Raw genomic sequence first — 24364 nt, 5'->3', positions numbered from 1 at the left:
TTACAGGTGTGAGCCACTGTGCTCGGCCTAACATTTGTGATTTTTATAATTTGATAGTGACCTTGAGAGTTCATAATTTGTAATAATTTATGATTTTAAAAGGCCAAAATTTTCATTGTGTGTGTTGAGACTGGTTGAATTCTATTTATTTGGGTAGTAAGAGCCCAGCTGATCAGCAAGCATCTACATCTCACACGTAACTTTTTTTTCCATTTCTCATGACATGGAACAGTGCTTGTTACACTTTTTATTATACTGGTATTTAGGAATACGTTCTAATCAGGACGTAGGACTTGGATCTCCAGAAGGTCAGTGGTTTACTGTATCATGAAAATAGAATAATTTCTGTGTTGAAATGTGCTTCTCTCTGTATCTTTCCTTTTTGTCATCCAACATGAAATTACATCCATGGCTTTGTTTGTTTGTTTTGAGACGGAGTCTTGCTGTTTCTCCCAGGCCAGAGTGCAGTGGCGCGATCTCGGCTCGCTGCAAGCTCTGCCTCCCGGGTTCATGCCATTCTCCTGCCTCAGCCTCCCGAGTAGCTGGGACCACAGGCGCCCGCCACTGCGCCCGGCTAATTTTTTGTATTTTTTTAGTAGAGACAGGGTTTCACCGTGTTAGCCAGGATGGTCTCGATCTCCTGACCTTGTGATCCGCCTGCCTCGGCCTCCCAAAGTGTTGGGATTACAGGCGTGAGCCACCGCGCCCGGCCTGTTTGTTTGTTTGTTTTTGAGATGGAGTCTTGCTCTGTTGCCCAGGCTGGAGTGCAGTGGCACGATCTCAGCTTATTGTATCCTCTGCCTCCCAGGTTCAAGTGTTTCTCCTGTCTCAGCCTCCTGAGTAGCGCATGCCTGGCTAATTTTTTGTATTTAGTAGAGATGGGGTTTCACCGTGTTGCCCAGGCTGGTCTCGAACTCCTGAGCTCAGGCAGTCCACCCGCCTTAGTCTCCCAAAGTATTAGGATTACAGGCGTGAGCCACTGCGCCTGGCCCACATCTGTGGTCTTTTACTTCTTCTCCTTTGACTCCCTTAGCCAGTCTGGCATTAGGTTCTCTCGATTCTACCTTCATGAAATCTTTCAAACCATTATTCCCATTGTCACTACCTTAATTTCATATTTATAAACTTTAGTCTTGGTTGTTGCAGTATCTTAACTGTATTTACTCAGTCTTCGGTCTTTTAACCTCTAATATATTTCATGTTCTATTAACAAAAGATTGGAACTCATTGCCTCCCTGGCTAATGGTAAGTGCTTTATAAATACTCGTTAAATGTTCATTTCATTTCTCTATATTCATATACCTTCATTAGCTTCTTATTACGCATAGAATTAAGCCTGAAGACCTTGGCATTCAAGATCTACTTGATACTTAGCACTTTTTGTTAGAAGAGTCAAAGTTAGATGCCACTTCTCTTGGTTCCTTAGGACCCTCTGCTTTTCTTGATCGTGGCATACAATACTAAAATTGTCTTGTTTCTCTCATTAGTAGGTTCTTTGAGACTCAGACTGTTCCATTTACTTCTGTATACCTAGGGCTTAGTATAGTACTTGAAACATAGTTATTTGTGTATTTATTAGAAACACAGATATTTGCTCAATGTCCTAATTGATTGTAAGTCAGTCAAATGAATTCCTCTGAGGCTGTCTTAATCATCATGGTATCTTCAGCCTCTAGTATTTTAACTGGTATGTAATAGACATTCAGTAAGTATTTGTTTATTGTTAGGCACTTTGATATACTTTAATTAGTCATCAGTTTGAAAAGCTCTTTATTCTCTGCCTCTGCATATTAAAATTCTACTCAGTTTTCCAGGCCTAACTCAAATGCCACAGAAACTTCTGTGAGGCCAGGTGTGGTGGCTCATACTTGTAATCCCAGCACTTTGGGAGATTGAGCAGGCGGGTTGCTTGAGCCCAGGAGTTTGAGACCAGACTGAGCAACATGGTGAAACCCCATCTCTACAAAAAATACAAAAATTAGTTGGGGTTGGTGGTGCACGCCTGTGGGCCCAGCTACTTGGGAGTCTGAGGTGGGACCCCAGGAAGTTGAGGCTGCAGTGAGCCAAGGTTGTACCACTGCACTCCAGTCTGGGTGACAGAGTGAGACTGTGTCTCAAAGAGAAAGCAAAAAACAAACAAACAAAAACAAAACCACACACACAAAAAGAAACTCTTCTGCAAAGTTGTTTTTCCACATGGGATCCTTGGAGGATCCTTAATTGGGCTTCAGGAAATCTGTGAATGTCCTGAAATTCTAGTCCTCAAAATTCTGTGGTTTAAAAGTGAAAGCTTAGGTTCCAAGAGATTAAATGCAAAAATGATTGGAAAGCACATAATAAGTAGGTGCTTAATAAGTAGTCTTGTCTCATTTTGTTTCTGTAGCACATTGTTTGATCCATTCCTGGGCATATAAGGTAGATGCTGAATAAATATTTGCTGAATGAAAGGATGAATGTGTTTTAGCACTTTCATCTTTCTGTGTTCATTTGTATTTCATTTTTGCTTTTAAGTTGCTTGTTATTGAAGATAAGAACTACGTCATCATTTTGTCTAACAATGCAGAGCCAAAGGCTTTGCTCACAATAGGTGCTCAGTAATTATTTATTGAATGAATGAATGGAGAATGATTCAAATATTTTGAATTTTGGTAATTTGAGTAATAATGGTTGTATGATAGGAGTAGACAAAGGAAATAGAATATTTTTGGGGATGGCAGAAGATGAGTTCAACTTTAGTTCCTAAAATACCCTCAGTGTGACAGGAATTTTAAAAAATTATTTTAATGGAAATCAGAACCTCTTTCCTCTGCATTACAGGGTTAGTACATTGGGAAAAGCATAGGGCAGAAAGCACATAGAAGGGAAGCTGCATAATATATATAGGGAACTATAATCGGTTTTCTATTGCCAGACCCAGAGCTTTACGTTGAAGGCATAAATGCTAAGTTAGAGATTAAAGAAGCTTTGATTGTTGAGGGTCTTTAGTGTGATATAAAAGGATAATTGGCTGGGTGTGGTGGCTCACGCCTGTAATCCCAGCACTTTGGGAGGCCAAGGCGGGTGGATCACCTAAGGTTAGGAGTTCGAGACCAGTCTGGCCAACATGATGAAACCCCGTCTCTACTAAAAATACAAAAATTAGCCAGGCGTCTTGGTGGGCGCCTGTAATCCCAGCTACTTGGGAGGCTGAGGCAGGAGAATCGCTTGAACCCAGGAGGTGGAGGTTGCGGTGAGCTAAAATCGCGCCACTGCACTCCATCCTGGGCGACAGAGCGAGAGTCCATCTCAAAAAAAAAAAAAAAAAAAGATAAGTAGGGGAACAGTATATTCTTTTTTTTTTTTTTTTTGAGGCAGAGTCTTGCTCTGTGGCCCAGGCTGGAGTGTAGTGGCATGATCTCGGCTCACCGCAACTTCCGCCTCCCGGGTTCAAGCTATTCTCCTGCCTCAGCCTCCCAAGTAGCTGGGATTACGGGCATTCGCCACCACGCCTGGCTAATTTTGTATTTTAGTAGAGATGGAGTTTTTCCATGTTGGTCAGGCTGGTCTCAAACTCCCGACCTCAAGTGATCCACCCGGCTCGGCCTCTTAAAGTGTTGGGATTACAGGCATGGGCCACCGTGCCTAGCCCAGAGCAGTATATTCTTTTTTTTTCTTTCTTTGAGAGGAAGTCTCGCTCTTGTCTCCCAGGCTGGAGTGCGATGGCGCGATCTCGGGTCACTGCAGCCTCCGCCTGCGGGGTTCAAGCAATTCTCCTGCCTCAGCCTCTCGAGTAGCTGGGATGCCACCACGCCCAGCAAATTTTTGTATTTTTGTATTCTTTTTTTTTTTTTGAGACGGAGTCTCGCTCTGTCGCCCAGACTCGACTGCAGTGGCGCGATCTCGGCTCACTGCAAGCTCCGCCTCCCGGGTTCACGCCATTCTCCTGCCTCAGCCTCCGGAGTAGCTGGGACTACAGGCGCCCACCACCACGCCTGGCTAATTTTTTTGTATTTTTAGTAGAGGCGGGGTATCACCACGATAGCCAGGATGGTCTCGGTCTCCTGACCCCGTGATCTGCCCTCCTCCGCCTCCCAAAGTGCTGGGATTACAGGCGTGAGCCACTGCACCCGGCTTTTTTTTTTTTTTTTTTTGAGACAGAGTCTCACTTTGTCACCCAGGCTGGAGTACAGTGGCCTGATCTTGGCTCACTCCAAGCTCCGCCTCCCGGGTTCCCGCCATTCTCTTGCCTCAGCCTCCCGAGTAGCTGGGACTACAGGAGCCCGCCACCACGCCCAGCTAATTTTTTTGTATTTTTAGTATAGACGGGGTTTCACTGTTAGCCAGGATAGTCTTGATCTCCTGAGCTCGTGATCTGCCCGTCTCGGCCTCCCAAAGTGCTAGGATTACAGGCGTGAGCCACTGCACCCGGCCTAATTTTTGTATTTTTAGTAAAGACGGGGTTTCACCATGTTAGCCAGGCTGGTCTGGACCTCCTGACCTCAGGTGATCTGCCCGCCTCGGCCTCCCAAAGTGCTGGGATTACAGGTGTGAGCCACCACGCGCGGCACAGGAGCAGTATATTCTTATTTGTGTTTTAGTTGGATTACTCTGGCCACTGTGTGGAGGATAGGATGCAGGACATGCTGTTGAGACTTGAGCATTTGAGAAATCTTCCGAGTTTTCAGTGCAAAAGTTTATTTGACCTCCTTTCCCTCTTATCCAGGGTATGGGTAAGGGCCAGCTCCTCAAAAGCTATGAACTTTGAAATATTTAGTTTCATCAAAAGTACTGGGAGCAGAGAGCCTATGGTGGCTTGAAGCAGGTTGGCAAATGTTCCCTGATGAGGGTAGGACACATGTGCTTACAGAGTTTTCCCATCTTTGTTCTGGATGTCTCTTGGCCTAAAGATCAATCTGTAAGCTTTTTTTTTTTTAGACGGAGTCTTGCACTGTTGCCAGGGCTGGAGTGTAGTGGTGCCATCTTGGCTCACTGCAACCTCCGCCTCCCGGGTTCAAGTGATTCTCCTGCCTCAGCCTCCTGAGTAGCTGGGATTACAGGCATGTGCCACCACGCCTGGCTAATTTTGTATTTTTTAGTAGAGACTAGGTTTCTCCATGTTGGTCAGGCTGTCTCAAACTCCCGACCTCAGGTGATCCGCCCACCTCAGCCTCCCAAAGTGCTGGGATTACAGGCATCGGCCGCTGTGCCTGGCCCTACTCCTATTTTTAATAGTCTGTGTAACATTTTCATTTGGATAGCTCAGAGACCTCTCAAACTTAACATGTCCAAAAATGAAGTCTTGATTTTTCACTTTCTAGTCTGCTTCTTCCCCAGTCTTCCTCATGTCAATAGATAGCACTACTCATTTACCAGAACAAAACTGGAGGTTGTGTTTGATTTTTTTCTTAACCTTACCTGTATTCCACATTCAGTCCCTCAGGTCTGTTTGCTGCTACAGTTGTCCCTCAATATCTCTGGGGGATTGAGTACATGACCCCCTGCAGATACCAAACTCTGGTATGCTCAAGTTCTATCTATAAAATGGCGTAGTATTTGCATGTAACCTATGTATATCCTCCCATGTACTTTAAATCATCTCCAGATTATTTATAATACATAATACAATGTAAATGCTATGTAAATAGCTGTTATACTCTATTGCTTAGGGAATAGTGACAAGAAAAAATATCTGTACATGTTCAGTATAGATGCAACTATTTATTTTCTTTTTCTCTGAATACAGTCATGTTCCACATAATTATGTTTTTTTTTTTTTTTTTTTTTTGAGACAGAGTCTCACTGTTGCCCAGGCTGGAGTGCAGTGGTGCGATCTCGGCTCACTGCAGGCTCCGCCCCCCGGGGTTCACACCATTCTCCTGCCTCAGCCTCCTGAGTAGCTGGGACTACAGGCGCCCGCCATCTCGCCCGGCTAATTTTTTGTATTTTTTTAGTAGAGTAGAGACATGGTTTCACTACGTTAGCCAGGATGGTCTCGATCTCCTGACCTCGTGATCCACCCACCTCAGCCTCCCAAAGTGTTGGGATTACAGGCGTGAGCCACCGTACCCGGCCCATAATTATGTTTTAGTCAGTGATGGATGACATACAAGATGGGGGTCCCATAAGATTATTATTATTATTATCATTTTTTTTTTTTGAGACCGAGTCTTGCTGTGTTGCTCAGGCTGGAGTGCAGTGGCGCGATCTCAGCTCACTGGAACCTCCGCCTCCTGGGTTCAAGCGATTCTCCTGCCTCAGCCTCCCAAGTAGCTAGGATTACAGGCAGCCGCCACCACGCCTGGCCAATTTTTTTTTTTTTTGAGCGAAGTTTCGCTCTTGTCCCCCAGGCTGGAGTGCAGTGGCACGATCTTGGCTCACTGCAACCTCTGCCTTCCGGATTCAAATGATTTTTCTGCCTCAGCCTCCTGAGTAGCAGGGATTACAGGCTTCTGCCACCACACCTGGCTAATTTTTATATTTTTAGTAGAGACAGGGTTTCACCATGTTGGCCAGGCTGGTCTCGAACTTCTGACGTCAGGTGATCTGCCCACCTCGGCCTCCCAAAGTGCTGGGATTATAGGCATGAACCACTGTGCCTGGCCAGATTATTTTTTTTTATTAAATTTTTTTTTTTAATAGAGATGAAGTCTTGCTATGTTGCCCAGGCTGGTCTTGAACTCTTGGCCTCAAGCAATCCTTCTGCCTTGGCCTTCCAAAGTGTTGGGATTATAGGCATGAACTAGTATGCCTGGCTTCCCATAAGATTATAACAGAGTTGAAAAATTTCTATTGCCTAGTGACATCTAGCTATTACAACATTGTAGTGCAACACATTACATGTTCATGGTAATGCCTGTGTAAACAAACCTACAGCACTGCCGTGGTATAAAGGTACAGCACATAGAGTTAGTGCATGCACAGCACATAATACCTAATGATGATAATATACAACTATGTTACTTGCTTATGTATTTACTATACTATACTTTCTATTGTTATTTTAGAGTGTACCCCTACTTATTAAAAAAAAAAAGTTGGCCAGGCACGGTGGCTCACGCCTGTAATCCCAGCACTTTGGGAGGCCAAGGCGGGCGGATCACGAAGTCAGGAGATCGAGACCGTCCTGGCTAACACAGTGAAACCCTGTTTCTACTAAAAATACAAAAAAATTAGCCAGGCGTGGTGGCGGGCGCCTGTATTCCCAGCTGCGCGGGAGGCTGAGGCAGGGGAATGGCATGAACCCCAGGGGGCAGAGCCTGCAGTGAGCCGAGATCGCGCCACTGCACTCCCGCCTGGGCGACAGCGAGACTCCGTCTCAAAAAACAAAACAAAACAAAACAAAAGTTAACTGTAAAACAGCCTCAGACAAGTCCTTCAGTGTAATTCCAGGGAAGGCATTGTTACCATAGGAGATGACAGCTCCCTGTCACCTCCATTATTGCTCCATTATTGCCGCTGAATACCTTCCCATGGGACAAGATGTGGAGGTGGAAGACAGTGATATTGATGATCTCGACCCTGTGTAGGCCTAGGCTAGTGTGTATGTTTGTATCTTACTTTCTAACAAAACAGTCTTAAAAGTAAAAAAAGAAAATTTTGTTAATAGAAAAAAGCTTATAGAATAAGGATAATGAAAGAAAATATTTTATATAATGTGTTTGTATTTTAAGCTAAGTGTTATTACAGAAGAGTCAAAAAGTTATAAAAGGCTGGGTGCCGGGCGCGGTGGCTCACGCTTGTAATCCCAGCACTTTGGGAGGCCGAGGCGGGCGGATCACGAGGTCAGGAGATCGAGACCACGGTGAAACCCCGTCTCTACTAAAAATACAAAAAATTAGCCGGGCGCGGTGGCGGGCGCCTGTAGTCCCAGCTACTCGGAGAGGCTGAGGCAGGAGAATGGCGTGAACCCGGGAGGCGGAGCTTGCAGTGAGCCGAGATCGCGCCACTGCACTCTAGCCTGGGCGACAGAGCGAGACTCCGTCTCAAAAAAAAAAAAAAAAAAAAAAAAAAAAGGCTGGGCATGGTGGCTCGCGTCTGTAATCTCAGCACTTTGGGAAGCTGAGGTGGGAGGATCACTTGAGCCCTGGAGTTGGAGACCAGTCTAGGCAAGATAGGAAGACTGTCTTTACAAAAAATAAAAAAAATTAGCTGGGTGTGGCACTTTGGGAGGCTGAGGAGTGTGGATCATGAGGTCAGGAGATGGAGACCATCCTGGCTAACACGGTGAAACCCCGTCTCTACTAAAAATACACAAAATTAGCTGGGCGTAGGGTCGGGCGCGGTGGCTCACGCTTGTAATCCCAGCACTTTGGGAGGCTGAGGCAGGCGGATCACGAGGTCAGGAGATTGAGACCATGGTGAAACCCTGTCTCTACTAAAAAAACAAAAAATTAGCTGGGCGTGGTGGCGGGCGCCTGTAGTCCCAGCTACTGGGAGAGGCTGAGGCAGGAGAATGGCGTTAACCCGGGAGGCGGAGCTTGCAGTGAGCCGAGATTGCGCCACTGCACTCCAGCCTGGGTGACAGAGCAAGACTCCGTCTCAAAAGAAAAAAAAAAAAAAAATTAGCTGGGCATTGTAGTGGGCACCTGTAGTCCCAGCTACTTGGGAGGCTGAGGCAGGAGAATGGCATGAACCTGGGAGGCGGAGCTTGCAGTGAGCCGAGATTGTGCCACTGCACTCCAGCCTGGGCGACAGAGCAAGACTCCATCTCAAAAAAAAAAAAAAAAAAAAAAAATTAGCTGGGTGTGGTGGCTCATGCCTGTAGTCCCAGCTATGTTGGGGGGCTAAGGCAGGAGGATGGCTTGAGTGCAGTAGTTAGAGGCTGCAGTGAGCTATGATTGTGCCACCATACTCCAGCGTTGGCAATAGAATGACAACCTTTTTTAAAAAAAATTAAAAAGTTTATAAGGTAAAAAATTACAGTAAGCTAAGGTTAATTTATTATTAAAAATATTTTATTTTTAAGATGGAGTCTCTTTTTGTCCCTCAGGCTGGAGTGCAGTGGTGTGATTTTGGCTCACTGCAACCTCCACCTTCCGAGTTCAAGTAATTCTCCTGCCTTAGTCTCCTGAGTAGCTGGGATTATGGGTGCCTGCCACCATGCCTGGCTAATTTTTATATTTTTATTAGAGACAGGGTTTCGCCATGTTAGTCAAGGTGGTCTTTTTTTTTTTTTTTTTTTTTTTTGAGACGGAGTCTTTCTCTGTCCCCCAGGCTGGAGTGCACTGGCACGATCTCAGCTCACTGCAAGCTCCACCTCTCGGGTTCACGCCATTCTCCTGCCTCAGCCTCCTGAGTAGCTGGGATTACAGGTGCCCGCCACCACGCCCAGCTAATTTTTTGTATTTTTAGTAGAGACGGGGTTTCACCATGTTAGCCAGGATGGTCTCGATCTCCTGACCTCGTGATCCGCCCGCCTCGGCCTCCCAAAGTGCTGGGATTACAGGCTTGAGCCACCGCGCCCGGCAGTCAGGGTGGTCTTGAACTCCTGACCTCAGGTGATCCACCCGCCTCAGCCTCTCAAAGTGCTGGGATTACAGGCGTGAGCCACCGCACCCGGCCTAAAGAGAGAAAAATATTTTAAAATGAACTTACAGGCTGGGCACGGTGGCTCACACCTATGATCCCAACACTTTGGGAGGTCGAGGCGGGTATATCACCTGAGGTCAGGAGTTTGAGACCAGCCTGGCAAACATGGCAAAACCCCGTCACTACTAAAAATAGTAAAATTAGCCCAGCGTGGTGGCGCACGCCTATAGTTCCAGCTACTTGGGAGGCTGAGGCAGGAGAATTGCTTGAACTCGGGAGTTGGAGGTTGCAGTGAGCCAAGATCACGCCATTGCACTCCAGCCTGGGCGACAAGAACGAAACTCTATCTCAAAAATAAAAAGAAAAGGCTATCTTTTTTTTTTTTTTTTTTTTTGAGACGGAGTCTCACTCTGTCGCCCAGGCTGGAGTGCAGTGGCACAATCTCGGCTCACTGCAAGCTCCGCCTCCCGGGTTCACGCCATTCTCCTGCCTCAGCCTCTCCGGGTAGCTGGGACTACAGGCGCCCACCACCATGCCCGGCTAATTTTTTGTAGTTTTAGTAGAGACGGGGTTTCACCGTGGTCTCGATCTCCTGACCTTGTGATCCGCCCGCCTCGGCCTCCCAAAGTGCTAGGATTACAAGCGTGAGCCACCGCGCCCGGCCGAAAAGGCTATCTTGACCTTTGATTTGTTGGTGTTATTAAACTGTTCTTTTATTTTATTCAGCTTGAAAGGAGGCTTTAATTTGTGTATTTTCCCCTTCAGGGAAACTTTTATGGATTTCTTTATTAAGTAACTGGCTTAGAAGATAGAATAGTCTCCCTAGGTTTTAGAATGTAATTAAGAAAAATTCAGCCCAAGGGAACCATGTGTTAAAATTCTGTGATACCATCTTAGTTGTACCAGCTTTAGTGTAGGTTCCTTAAGGGTGAACCTGAGTAGTAGATGCATATATCCTTTAACCATTAATTTGTTGGAGACTAATAAGCTACATAGTTTCTTTGCCATTATTTCAGCAAAGCAGAAGTAATATAGTTTTGTCAGGTCTTCTTTTTTTTTTTTTGAAACGGAGTCTCACGCTGTCTCCCAGTCTGGAGTGCAATGGCGTGATCTCAGTTCACTGCAACCTCTGCCTCCTAGGTTCAAGCGATTCTCCTGTCTCAGCCTCCTGAGTAGCTAGGACTACAGGCACATGCCACCACACCCAGCTAATTTTTATATTTTTAGTAGAGATGGGGTTTCACCATGTTGGCCAAGCTGGTCTTGAACTCCTGACCTCAGGTGATCTGCCCGCCTCAGCCTCCCTAAGTGCTGGGATTACAGGTGTGAGCCACCGTGCCTGGTCAGACTCTATATCTGTTAGGCTTTCAGGAATGTTTTGAAAAGCAGAGGATTTAGAAATAGTTGTTAATAGTTTTTTTTTAAAGTCCTTAAGTTATTTCATAGGGGTGTTACCAAGGTGATTTTTGTTTAAATGACCCAGGAACATTTAAGTTCCACCTTTAACCAGTAAGAGAAAGTGATACTTTGTGACTAGCTCAGTCTTTGGTCTTTTATATTAAAGAACATTACTTGCTGTAACTGATTGAGAAGGACCCCTCGATTGAGGCGCTTCCATTTTCTACACATGGCTTCCAAGGTCACCTGAGGAAAGTGGAGGGTGGGCCATTCCTAGAAATGGATTAATCACTTCCACTCATATTCCGTTGCCAGAACTGAGTTTCAGGGCCATGCCTAACTACTGGAGGGCTGGGAATGTCATGTGGCCTGTGCCCAGGAGGAAGGTGAATCATGCTTGATCAACATCTAACTAGTCCCTGCCACAGGACTCAAACCCCAATGTAGTCCTTAGCTTAGAACCATACAGAAATCCATTTATTTTGGTTATAGACAGCCTGGATCCATAGCCTCCTTTTTTTCCTTCTAGACCCACAGAGCTTTGAGTTATAACAATTTTGAATGCAAGTAAAGGCCTTTTTCCCAAGCACAGATAGGAGATCTGGAAAAGCTTTTCTGCGGCCTGTGGCAGAGGTAGTCTCTGGGAACCCCAAGAAAGGCAGCTTGGTACGAGAGAGAGAGAGAGAGAGAGACAGAGAGACAGAGAGACAGAGAGACAGAAACTGATTCCATTTGGGAGAAAGTTCGGGAAGAAAACAAGAGTCTCTGCCTGGTGATCCTGAGAATTATTGCGGGTCTATCCAGGACCACCAAAATTCACCTCTGTGAATCTGTGAGAACCATAGCGTTACTGGGCTTGGGGAACTTCCTAAGCAGATAAGGCTGTAGTGACCAGAAACTTAGATTGGAACACCCAAGTCCCATCAAATACCTGGAAAGTCTTCCCAAGAATAACAGATGCAAACAAGCCCACACTGCAAAGACTACAATATATATTTAACTCTTCAATGCCCAGACACTGACAATATCCACAAGCATTAAGACCATCCAGGAAAACACGACATCACCAAACAAACAAAGTAAGGCACCAGGGACCAATCCTGGAGAGATAGAGATACATGACCTTTCAGACAGAGAATTCAAAATACCTGTTTTGAGGAAATTCAGAGAAATACAGGATAATACAGATAAGAAAATCAGAATCCTCTCAGATAACTTCAGCAAAGAAATGGAAATAATTAAAAAGAACCAAGCTGAAATTTTGGAGTTGAAAAATGCAGTTGATATACTGAAGAATGCATGAGTCCTTTAATAGCAGAACTGATTTAGCAGAAGAAAGAATTTATTTATTTATTTATTTTTTGAGATGGAGTCTTGCTCTGTTGCCCAGGCTGTAGTGCAGTGGCGTAATGGCTCTCTGCAACCTCTGCCTCCCAGGTTCAAGCGATTCTCCTGGCTCAGCCTCCCAAGTAGCTGGGATTACAGGTGTGCCCCACCACACCTGGCTAATTTTTTTATTTTTTAGTAGAGACGGGGTTTCACTGTGTCAGCCAGGATGGTCTCGATCTCCTGACCTCGTGATCCACCTGCCTCGGCTTACCAAAGTGTTAGGTTTACAGGCATGAGCCACAGCGCCTGGCCCCAGAAGAAAGAATTAGTGAGCTTGAAGACAGGCTATTTGAAAATACACAGCCAGAGGAGACAAAAGAAGAAAAAGATAAAAAGGAATAAAAAGCATGCCTACAAGATCTAGAAAATAGCCTCCAAAGGGCAAATCTAAGAGTTTTGGCCTTAAAGAGGAGGTAGAGAGATAGGGGTAGAAAGTTTATTGAAATGAATAACAACAGAGAACTTTCCAAACTTAGAGAAAGATTTCTGTATTCAAGTATAAGGTTCTAGAATGCCAAGCAGATTTAGCCCAAAGAAGACTATCTCAAGGCATTTAATAATCAAACTTCTAAAGGTAAAAGATGAAGGATCCTAAAAGCAGTAAGAGAAAAAAACACAAATAACATACAATGGAGCTTCAATATGTCTGGGACCAGATTTTTCAGTGGAAACCCCTTACAGGCCAAGAGAGTGGCATGACATATTTAAAGTGCTGAGGGAAAAAACTTTTACCCTAGAATAGTATATCTGTTGAAAATATTCTTCAAACATGAAGGAGAAATAACGACTTTACAAGACAGAGAAGCCGAGTAATTTCATCAACACCAGACCTGTCCCACACAAACACTAAAGGGAGTTCTTCAGTCTGAAAGAAAAGGATGTTAACGAGCAATAAGAAATCATCTGAAGGGGCCGGGCGCGGTGGCTCACGCTTGTAATCCCAGCACTTTGGGAGGCCGAGGCGGGCGGATCACGAGGTCAGGAGATCGAGACCACGGTGAAATCCCGTCTCTACCAAAAATACAAAAAATTAGCCGGGCGTGGTGGCGGGCGCCTGTAGTCCCAGCTACTCGGAGAGGCTGAGGCAGGAGAATGGCGTGAACCCGGGAGGCGGAGCTTGCAGTGAGCCGAGATCGCGCCACTGCACTCCAGCCTGGGTGACAGAGCAAGACTCCGTCTCAAAAAAAAAAAAAAAAAAAAAAAGAAATCATCTGAAGGTACAAAACTGGTAATAGTAAGTACACAGAAAAACACAGAATACTGTATTAATAACAATAATTATGGTGTATAAATGACTCATATCATGAAAAGATGAATTGATCAAGAATAATAACTAACAACTTTTCTAGACATAGACAGTATGGTATTAGGTTGTTGCAAAAGTAATTGTGGTTTTGGACTGTGAATTTTAAATCATTGTAACTAGGCTCAAACACATCTTTATTAATCAAAATAGGAACCACTACAATCAACACATTTTTGCCAATGAGAAATGTTTGTTCTTGTTGTGTAAAAATCCATGCTTTGGGATTTGACGAACTCTTGGAAAGAATGTTCTGCATCCTGCTGGTCATGGAAATGTTTTCTCTGCAAAACGTTGTTGAGATGCTTGAAGAAGTGGTAGTTGGTTGGTGAGAGGTTAGGTGAATATGGCAGGAGGGAAAACTTTGTAGCCCGATTCGTTCACCTGTTGAAGCTTGGTTGTGTGATGTGCAGTTGGGTGTTGTTGTGGAGAACTGGGTCCTTTTTGTTGACCAATGCTGGCGTCAGGAGTTGCAGTTTTTGGTGCATCTCATTGAGATTGCTGAGCATACTTCTCAGATGTTATGCTTTCACTGGGGTTCAGGAAGCTGTAGTGGATCAGACTGACAGCAGACCACCAAACAGTGACCGTGACCTTTATTTGATGCAAGTTTGGCTTTGGGAAGTGCTTTGGAGCTTCTTCTCAGTCCAGCCACTGAGCTGGTTGTCACAGGTTGTCGTATAAAGTCCACTTTTCCTTGCATGTCACCATGTGATTGAGAAATGGCTCCTTGTTCTGTAGAAAAAGAGAAGATGACACTTCAAAATGATGATTTTTTTGATTTTCACTCAGCTCATGAGGCACCCACTTAACGAGCTTTTTCACCTTTTCGATTTGCTTCAAATGCCAAATGACTGTAGGATGGTCGATGTTGACTTCTTTGGCAACTTGTTGTGTAGTTCTAAGAGGATCACCTTCGATGATTGCTCACAATTGGTCGTTGTGAACTTCCGATGGTCGGCCACTACACTCCTCACCTTCAAGGCTCGCCTCCTTTGCAAAACTTCTTGAACCACCACTGCACTGTACAGTTGTTAGCAGTTCCTATCCAAATGCATTGTTGATGTTGTGAGTTGTCTCCTTTGCTTTACGACCCATTTTGAACTTATTCAAAAATCGCTCAAATTTGCTTTTTATCTAACTTCATTCCCATAGTCTAAAACATAAACAGCAAGTAAATAAGTCTCTAGCCAAAAAACATAAAACAAAAAATGCACATTAAAATGATACATAATATAATGACATTTATTTAAGAATTTATTCCAAGACCGGGCACAGTGGTTCACGCCTGTAATCCCAGCACTTTGGGAAGCTGAGGTGGGTGGATCACCAGAGTTCAGGAGTTTGAGACCAGCCTGACCAACATGGCGAAACCTTGTCTCTACTAAAAATACAAAATTAGCCAGGCATGGTGGTGCACACCTGTAATCCCAGCTACTTGGGAGGCTGAGGCAGAAGAATCGCTTGAACCCAGGAGGCGGAGGTTGCAGTAAGCCGAGATCGCGCCATTGCACTCCAGACTGGGCAACAACAGCAAAAGTCTGTCTCAAAAAAAAAAAGAAAGAAAAAGAGAATGTATTCCAGTATCAGATGACAGATTCTAACCATGCAAACACTGCAATTACGTTTGTACCAACCTAATAGTACTGGAAGTCTTAACTATGGTAATGAGACAAGAAAAAGAAATAAAGGGTATCCAAATTGGAAAAGAAGTCAAATTATCCTTGTTTGCAGATGATGTGATCTTATATTTGGCAAAAGCTTAAAGACTTCACCAAAAAACTATTAGAACTGATAAATTCAGTAAAGTTGCCGGTTCCAAAGTCAACACACAGAGATCAGTAGTGTTTCTGTATGCCAACAGTGAACATTATCTGAAAAAAATCAAGAAAGTAACCCCATTTACAATAGCTGCAAATAAAATACCTAGGAATTAACCAAAGAGATGAAAGATCTCTCTAATGGAGAGATCTTTAAACACTGATGCAAGAAATTGAAGAGGACATTAAAAAAATGAAAAGATATTTCATGTTCATGGATTGGAAAAATCACTATTAAAATGTCCATAGTACCCAAAGCAATCTAAAGATTCAATACAATCCATATTCAAAATACCAATGACATTCTCCACAGAAATAGAAAAAACAATTCTAAAATTTATGTGGAACCACAGAAGACTCAGAATAGCCAAAGCTGTCTTCAACATAAAGAAGAAAACTGGAGAAATCACATTACCTGACTTGAAATGATACTAAAAAGGTATGGTAACCAAAACAGCATGGTACTGACATAAAAACAAACATAGACCAATGGAACAGAATAGAGAAACCATTAATAAATCCATACATTTACAGTGAACTGGTTTTTGACAGAGGTGCCAAGAACATACTTTGGTAAAAGGACAGTCTGTACAATAAATGGTTCTCGGAAAACTGGAAATCTGTATGCAGGTATCTACATGCAGAAGAGTGAAACTAGATCCCTATCTCTTCCCATATACAAAAATCAAATAAAAATGTATTAAATATTTAAATCTTAAACTTCAAACTCTGAAACTACTAAAAGAAAACTTTGGGGAAACTTGCTAGGACATTGGTTTGGGCAAAAATTTCTTGAGCAATTAAATACCCCACATGCAGAGGCAACCAAAGCAAAACTGGATCAAGGCGATCTTTTCTCACTTCCTTTTGTGTGTGTTTTTTAGGATTTTATTTTGGTTGCTATGGGGATTACATGTAACATACTAAATTTATAACAGTCTAGTTTGAAATGGTACCAGTTTAACTTCAGTAGTATACAAAAACTGTATTCCTGTATAGCTCCATTTCCTTGATATGTTGTTTCTGTGGCAGATTACATCTTTATTCATTGTGTGCTAAATATCATAGATTTATAATTTTTTTAATGCTTTTGTCTTTTAAGTCATATAGGGAAAAAAAGTGGAGCTAAAAAACAAAAATAGAACAATACTGGCTGTGTTATTTGTCCATATAGTTACCTTTGCTGGGGATCTTTATTTATTTATTTTTTTTGGATCTTCATTTTTTCAGATGGCTTTAAGTTTCTGTTTAGTATCCTTTCATTTCAACTTGAAGATGCCTTTTAGGATTTGATGTAGAACATATGTAGTGGTGATGGACTCTGTCTGCTTTTTTTTCTTAATCAAAATGCCTCGATTTCTCTTTTTCTCTTTTTTTTTTTGAGCTGGAGTCTTGCTCTGTTTCCCAGGCTGGAGTGTAGTGGTGCGATCTTGGCTCACTGCAATGTTGACCTCCTGGGCTCAAGCAATTTTCTTGCCTCATCCTCCTGAGCAGCTGGGAACACAGGCGCATGTCACCATGCCCGGCTAACTTTTGTGTGTTTTGGAGAGACAGGGTTTCGCCATGTTGCTCAGGCTGATCTCAAACTCCTGGGCTCAAGCGACCTGCCTGCCTTGGCCTCCCAGAGTGTTGGGATTACAGGCATGAGCCACTGCACCCAGCTTTTATTTTTTCCTCATTTTTGAAGGACAGTTATGCTCAAGATAGAATTCTGGGCCGGGCGCGGTGGCTCACGCTTGTAATCCCAGCACTTTGGGAGGCCGAGGCGGGCGGATCACGAGGTCAGGAGATCGAGACCACGGTGAAACCCCGTCTCTACTAAAACTACAAAAAATTAGCCGGGCGTGGTGGCGGGCGCCTGTAGTCCCAGCTACTCGGAGAGGCTGAGACGGGAGAATGGCGTGAACCCGGGAGGCGGAGCTTGCAGTGAGCCAAGACTGCGCCACTGCACTCCAGCCTGGGCAACAGAGCGAGACTCCGTCTCAAAAAAAAAAAAAAAAAAAAAAAAAAAAAAGATAGAATTCTGTATGTCATCCTACTCACTTCTGGACTCCACAGTTCTGATGAAATATGAGCTGTTCGTCTGATTGAGGATCTCCTGTATTTGACAAGTTGCTTTTCTCTTGCTGCTTTGAATATTCTTTCTTTGCCATTGGCTTTGGCAGTTTGGTTATCATGTGTCTCCATATGAACCTTTTTGAATTTAGCCTGCTTAAAAGTCACGGAGCTTCTTGGATGTGTAGATTTTTATCTGTCATCACATTTGGGAAGTTTTGGTATGTTATTTTTTCATTTTTTTTTTTTTTTTTTTGAGACAGAGTCTCGTTCTGTTACCCAGGCTGGAGTGCAGTGGCAGGATCTTGGCTCGCTGCAACCTCCGCCTCTTGGGTTCAAGTGATAACTGTGCCTCAGCCTCCCGAGTAGCTGGAACTACAGGTATGCACCACCACGCCAGCTGATTTTTGTATTTTTATTAGAGATGGGGTTTCACCGTGTTGGCCAGGCTGGTCTCAAACTCCTAACCTCATGATCTGCCCACCTTGCACCTTGGCCTCTCAAAGTGCTGGGATTACAGGTGTGAGCCATGGCGCCCGGCCTCTTCACATGTTCTTACTGCCCCCTTCTCTTCTAGAATTCCCATATTCATGTATTATTTCACCTTTTTTTTTTTTTTTTTTTTTTTTTTTGTGACAGAGTGTTGCTCTGTCACCCAGGCTGGAGTGCAATGGTGTGATTTCTGCTCACTGCAACCTCCGCCTCCCAGGTTCACACGATTCTTGTGCCTCAGCCTCCCAAGTAGCTGGGATTACAGGCACGTGCCATCACACCCAGCTAATTTTTGTATTTTTAGTAGAGATGGGATTTTGCCATGTTGGCCAGGCTGGCCTTGAACTCCTGACCTCAAATGATCCGCCCACCTCAGCCTCCCAAAGTTCTGGGATTACAGGCATGAGCCACCGTGCCTGGCTATTTTCAATGTTTTAATCTTGATGCTGCTTAGTGGGTATGTTCAATTTGTGAAAATTCATTGAGTTCTATGCTTAGGTATGTGTACTTTTCTAAAATGAGTAATGTACTTCAGTAAAAGTTAAAAATCCTATCTTAAAAGTTCAGATTTCATATTTAATTTATATTTCCTTTCCTTTGCCAGGTTTTGATTTGAAGAGACTTGCATTAAGAAGGGGTGTGATCCTCTCTTTCTTCTCTCCTCTGTTTTCTGGTTTCTTTCCTTTGGTGTCTTCTGGGAGGGAATAGGGAAATTGAAAAGTATATGTGTTTCTCTTAATTGGTTCTGATCAAATTCTTTCTTGATTGTTCTTTCTCTGGCTAAGATGGATTATTCATCCATACGGTGTAGCAGGCATCCAAATTGCTGGTTCTCCCGTGCAGCTGGTTGTAAGTTTTTTTGGGATAGGATCTTTCCCTCTCCACATTGCCTTCATAGAGGATATCCACTTTAGCTTGATGTCTTCCAAGGCCTCCTCAGTTCTCTCTACCTAGAGCTTCTTGCTGTGCTTGTCACCTTTGTGAGTGACCAACTCTCTTTAATGGGTTACCAGCATTAGTCCAAACTCTGCTTCCTTCCCTGGTTTCTCCTTGATCCATGGGTACTGTTTCATCCTTGACATGCCAAATAGTGCAAATACAAGCTGTTCCCTTGCTACCTGCTGTTTTTGCATTAAGTTCTATTTCCTGTTCACCCTGTCTCACTGCTCAGTCCTACTACAGTTAGGTGCCTGGACACATCAACTGTTTGATTCAGTGCCTCAATATCTTCCTTTATCCTTTTATTCACTTACCACTATGTTTTGAAATTGTCTTTTTCTTCTTTTCAGGTATTTTTCTTCACCAACTTGACTCTTCTTTTTATGTTTGGGCATTTGTAAATCATGTTTTGGATAGTCACCACCAACCGATATTAGTACTTTCCCATTTTTTTGAACTCACTAATCACAATATATAACTGTACAGAATTTGTTTTTTCAAGCCGGGCACGGTGGCTCACACCTGTAATCCCAGCACTTTGGGAGGCCGAGGCGGGTGGATCACGAGGTCAGGAGATCGAGACCATCCTGGCTAACATGGTGAAACCCCATCTCTACTAAAAATACAAAAAATTAGCCGGGCATGGTGGCGGGCACCTGTAGTCCCAGCTACTCGGGAGGCTGAGGCAGGAGAATGGTGTGAACCTGGGAGGTGGAACTTGGAGTGAGCCGAGATCACGCCACTGCACTCCAGCCTGGGCGACAGCACAAGACTCTGTCTCAAAAAAAAAAAAAAAAGAATTTGTTTTTTTCTTTTTCTTTTTTTTTTTTTTTTTTTTTTAATCTTAGAGAACTGGAAATTTCCTCCTTTTTTGCCCCTTGTGGCTTTTAGTATTGCTATGGTGCCAGTTACTTGAAGCTTGTTTTTCAAATGGCAGGTGACATGGGGTCAGTTATTCTCTTTTTTTTTTTTTTTTTTTTTGAGACGGAGTCTCGCTCTGTTGCCCAGGCTGGAGTGCAGTGGCATGATCTTGGTTCACTGCAACCTCTGCCTTCTGGGTTCAAGCAATTCTCTGTCTTAGCCTCCCGAGTAAGCTGGGGTTACAGGTACCTGCCACCATGCCTGGCTAATTTTTGTATTTTTAGTAGAGACAGGGTTTCATCATCTTGGCCAGGCTGGTCTTGAACTCCTGACCTCATGATCCTCCTGCCTCAGACTCCCAAAGTGCTGGGATTATAGGTGTGAGCTACTGCACCCGGCCCAGTTATTCTGTAATGGTTCTTGTCTCTGTACTGTCTAGATCAGTTTGATGTGTTACTTATCTGTATTTGTTATAGCTTCCTTCATTGACATATAATGGATATATCTCATTGGGCTGATTTTTTTCAAAAGTTTCTTATTTATTATAATACTCCTGATTAGGTGGGTGTTGGCTTAAAAATGTCTACATGTTGATGATATTATTGGACACTGCTTACTGAATGAGGAGAAAGAGGCGTTGGAGTGGAATGGGAAGGTTCTGTCAATGTTTCATATTGCCTGTATTTTTTCATAGTACTTTTATACTTTTTCTTTGCAAATCTGTATTTAGCTCCTCTTACAGGCATATAAAGAAAGCCCTAATATTAATTTTAGCATTAATTGAATGTTAGAGGTATTTCTGACTTTGTATGCCAGGTAAAGTCTACCATTTAATGATTTTTTTTAAACTAAAATATGCTTTTCTTTATTGGATATAGGAAGGGTATGAATAAAAGGATAAACATAAATAAACTTAACTAAGAAGTGTACTCATTATGAATACTATATCCTGTCAAAATGTCTGTCATCCCATGACCCTTCTCACCTATTTTTCCTTTGGCATTTTAATAATCAATGTCCTGTGTCCTTTACAGCATACCCAGCTTTTACTAAGAAATATGATTCTGGTTTTAGCTATGGAGGGGGAAGTATAATATGTTGGCACTTTTAAACTGTAGTGAATGCTGTAGAGATGTTTAATATAAAGTTTTTATACTTCAGAGGAGATATTAAAGACTCATGTTTTACTCTTTTTCTCTTTGAAGGATGTAGTAACTGGACTTAGTCCCCTGCTCTTCAGGAAACTCAGTAATCCTGACATATTTTCATCCACTGGAAAAGTTAAACTTCAGCGACAACTGAGTCAGGATGATTGTAAGTTATGGAGAGGAAACCTGGCCAGCTCTCTGTCGGGTAAATATCTGATCTTGTTGCTTTAAGAAATGTGGGACCATGTGGTCAATATTTAAGGGTATATTAATTGAATTGGCATCTTGACAGTTTCTTCTCTGGTAGTAGTCTTGTGTAGAACATTTATGGTAAGGCTGTCTTCCTCTCCTTACTTCTTCCTCATGGAATCTCTGATTGCTAACCTGCAGGACCTGATAGGTATTTCTTGGTTGATCACCACTACTGGTCACTCTCTCTTATTCTGATTTTTGCTCTCTGCTCATTTCTGTAAACTTTACATTCTTTGCTGCTGTAGATTTTCTTTTTTTCTTCATTCTCAAAACCTAAAGCTCATAGTGGCCTCTACCTCCTTCAAAGAAAAGACTTAAAAAATTCAGGGGAAAAAAATTATACGAAGAAGTCACAGTACAAAAGGAAGCAATTACATTGTACATTGTGGCATAATTCTTTTCTTTTCTTTTTTTTTTTTTTGAGATGGAGTCTCGCTCTGTAGCCTAGGCTGGAGTGCAGTGGTGCGATCTCGGCTCACTGCAAGCTCCGCCTCCCGGGTTCATGCCATTCTCCTGCCTCAGCCTCCCGAGTAGCTGGGAATACAGGCATCCGCCACCACGCCCGGCTAATTTTTTGTATTTTTAGTCGAGATGGGGTTTCACTGTGTTAGCCAGGATGGTCTCGATCTCCTGACCTTGTGATCTGCCTGCCTCAGCCTCCCATAGTGCTGGGATTAGAGGCGTGAGCCACCATGCCCAGCCTCTTATATTTAAATTTTTATTTTTGCTGGTCATATATTTAGTTACATAGAGCCATTTCTTGTTTGGTTTTTCATAACATTCTCCTCTTTTTTTTAAAAGGATGTGATTATCTTTTCTTTTTTTTTTTGAGACACAGTCTCACTTTACTGCCCAGGCTGGAGTTTAGTGGCATGATGTCTGCTCACTGCAACCTCTACCTCCCAGGTTCAAGCGATTCTCTTGCTTCAGCCTCCTGAGTAGCTGGGATCACAGGCGCGCACCACCATGCCTGGCTAGTTTTTTTATTTTTAGTAGAGACAAGGTTTCACCATGTTGGCCAGGCTGCTCTTGAACTCCTCACTTCAGGTGATCCGCCAGCCTTGGCTTCCCAAAGTGCTGGGATTACAGACGGGAGGTGAGCCACCATGCCTAGCTGGGATGTGATTATCTTCTGATTGTCATGAGTAAATTAGATTTTTGATTTAAAAATGTGGCTGGGTGTGGTGGCTCATGCCTGTAATCGCAGCACTTTGGGAGACCGAGGCAGGCAGATCACCTGAGGTCAGGAGTTCAACACCAGCCTGGCCAACATGGCAAAACCCCGTCTCTACTAAAAATACAAAGATTAGCCGGGCATGGTGGTATGTGCCTGTGATCCCAGCCACTCCGGAGGCTGAGGCACAAGAATCGCTTGAACCTGGGAGGTGGAGGCTGAGCGAGCATCATTACACTCCAGCCTGGGCGACAGAGCGAAACTCTGTCTCCAAAACAAAGCAAAACAAAAAAAAGTAAAGTTTTCTTACCTGGATCAACTCTTTCTTTTGAGCACCTAACAACCAGAGTATTCAGTGTTTTGTTCTAAGATGCTAAATCCCTTTTATCCTGTGAGGTAATTGCATGGCTACTGGGTACATTGTTGAAATGTGGTTGTGTGTGACTGTTCTTTTTATGGAATTTTCCATTTATCTGATTTCAGCCTGTGTCTTACTTTATGACTTTTGGGGTGCTTTTCATTTCTGAGTGCTCAGTCTAAGAGTTTGCAGGGCAGATGATACCTCACTTTTTTTTGAGACAGGGCCTCCTCTGTCACCCAGGCTGGAGTATAGTGGTGTGATCTCAGCTCACTGCAACCTCTGCCTTCTGGGCTCAAGTGATCCTCCCACCTCAGTCTCTTAAGTAGGTAGGACTGCAGGTGTGCACCGCCACACCCAGCTAATTTTTGTATTTTTAGTAAAGAGGGGGTTTCACCATGTTGCCCAGGCTGGTCTTGAACTCCTGAGCTCAAGCAGTCCTGCCTCGGCCTCCCAAAGAGCTGGGATTATACACCTGAGCCACCAGGCCAGGCCAGATACTCCACTTAATTGCAATCCCCTCCATGCTTACTATAGCTTATACCTTTCTTTGCCCAGTTGCATTGGTTATAATCCACCTATCTGCTTTAGATTTCCCCACAGTTTTTTTACCCCCTCGTTATCAGTGTCTGTCCGTTTCTGTCATTATGGCCTTTGTTTGCTTACTTTTGATTTTTATTTATTTATTTATTTTTGACGGAGTCTTACTCTGTCACCAGGCTGGAGTGCAGTGGCGCGATCTCGACTCACTGCAACCTCTGCCTCCCTGGTTCAAGCGATTCTCCTGCCTCAGCCTCCCGAGTAGCTGGGACTACAGGTGCCATGCCACTACACCCAGCTAATTTTTGTATTTTTAGTAGAGACGGGGTTTTACTATGTTGGTCAGAATGGTCTCAATCTCTTGACCTCGTGATCCGCCTGCCTCGGCCTCCCAAAGTGCTGGGATTACAGGTGGGAGCCACTACGCCCTGCCCAGGTTACTTCTTTTGTCTCATTTTTATGGTGTTTCCTGGAGGACAAAAGATAAAAGCATATGCTTGGTCTGCCATCTTTAACTGAGAATGTTTTATGCAATAGCATCTTGAATTATTATAAGAATAGTAATTAGAATTTTTAAGAGGTTTTCTTTTTTTCTGTGTTATTTATTTACTAAAGAGCTGCTTGTTATTCTGTTTGTTTATGTTGTTCCTTCTGTTTTGTTTATTTTCCTCAAGTTCTTGGCAGTCTGCGGTATGCTTCAGTCTTTACTGGTGTATACTCAAATAGGTTTCTTCTACAGTGTGTAAGCCTCTTTCCCAACAGGCCTTTATTTTGAAGAGAGAGATGATAGTAATCTTTGTGTAAATAGGATAAGTTAAGCTGACTTTCCTTTAGAATTAATAGGTGAGAAGTAGGCAGGTCATCTGGAGAAATGCACATTTGCAGAGTGAAGGAAAGAAGGCAGTCAGGCTCTACTCTGGGCTTATGGAAGTTTTGAGCAGAACACCGTCATCATCGTCATTTTTTTTTTTTTATGGAGGGCTTTATGGAAAGACTTTCCAGTAAAAGGTACATTTGAGACTTGAAAACTTAACTAGATTTTAAAAATATATTGTAATTTTCTAGTAAAACATGCTAGTTATAAAAAATGTCACTACAAAAACATGCATTATGTCAAAGTGAAATCTT

The 24364-nt window shown here is 43.3% G+C and overlaps 1 protein-coding gene across 11 annotated transcripts in view; it reads left to right on the top strand.

The window, feature by feature from the left end:
* The window catches only part of MAST2 (microtubule associated serine/threonine kinase 2), a 239566-nt gene that overhangs the window by 4538 nt on the left and 210664 nt on the right, over positions 1-24364 (top strand). For all 11 annotated transcript variants that reach the window (XM_055255357.2, XM_063627595.1, XM_063627592.1 and 8 more), the window contains exon 2: positions 20970-21117. In XM_055255357.2, coding sequence (XP_055111332.1) covers positions 20970-21117 — 148 coding nt within the window. The remainder of the gene's footprint in view (positions 1-20969; positions 21118-24364) is intronic.

The sequence above is a fragment of the Symphalangus syndactylus genome, chromosome 12, assembly GCF_028878055.3.
Source record: "Symphalangus syndactylus isolate Jambi chromosome 12, NHGRI_mSymSyn1-v2.1_pri, whole genome shotgun sequence".
Taxonomy (NCBI): domain Eukaryota; kingdom Metazoa; phylum Chordata; class Mammalia; order Primates; family Hylobatidae; genus Symphalangus; species Symphalangus syndactylus.
This window is presented reverse-complemented; position numbering and strand designations above follow the sequence as displayed.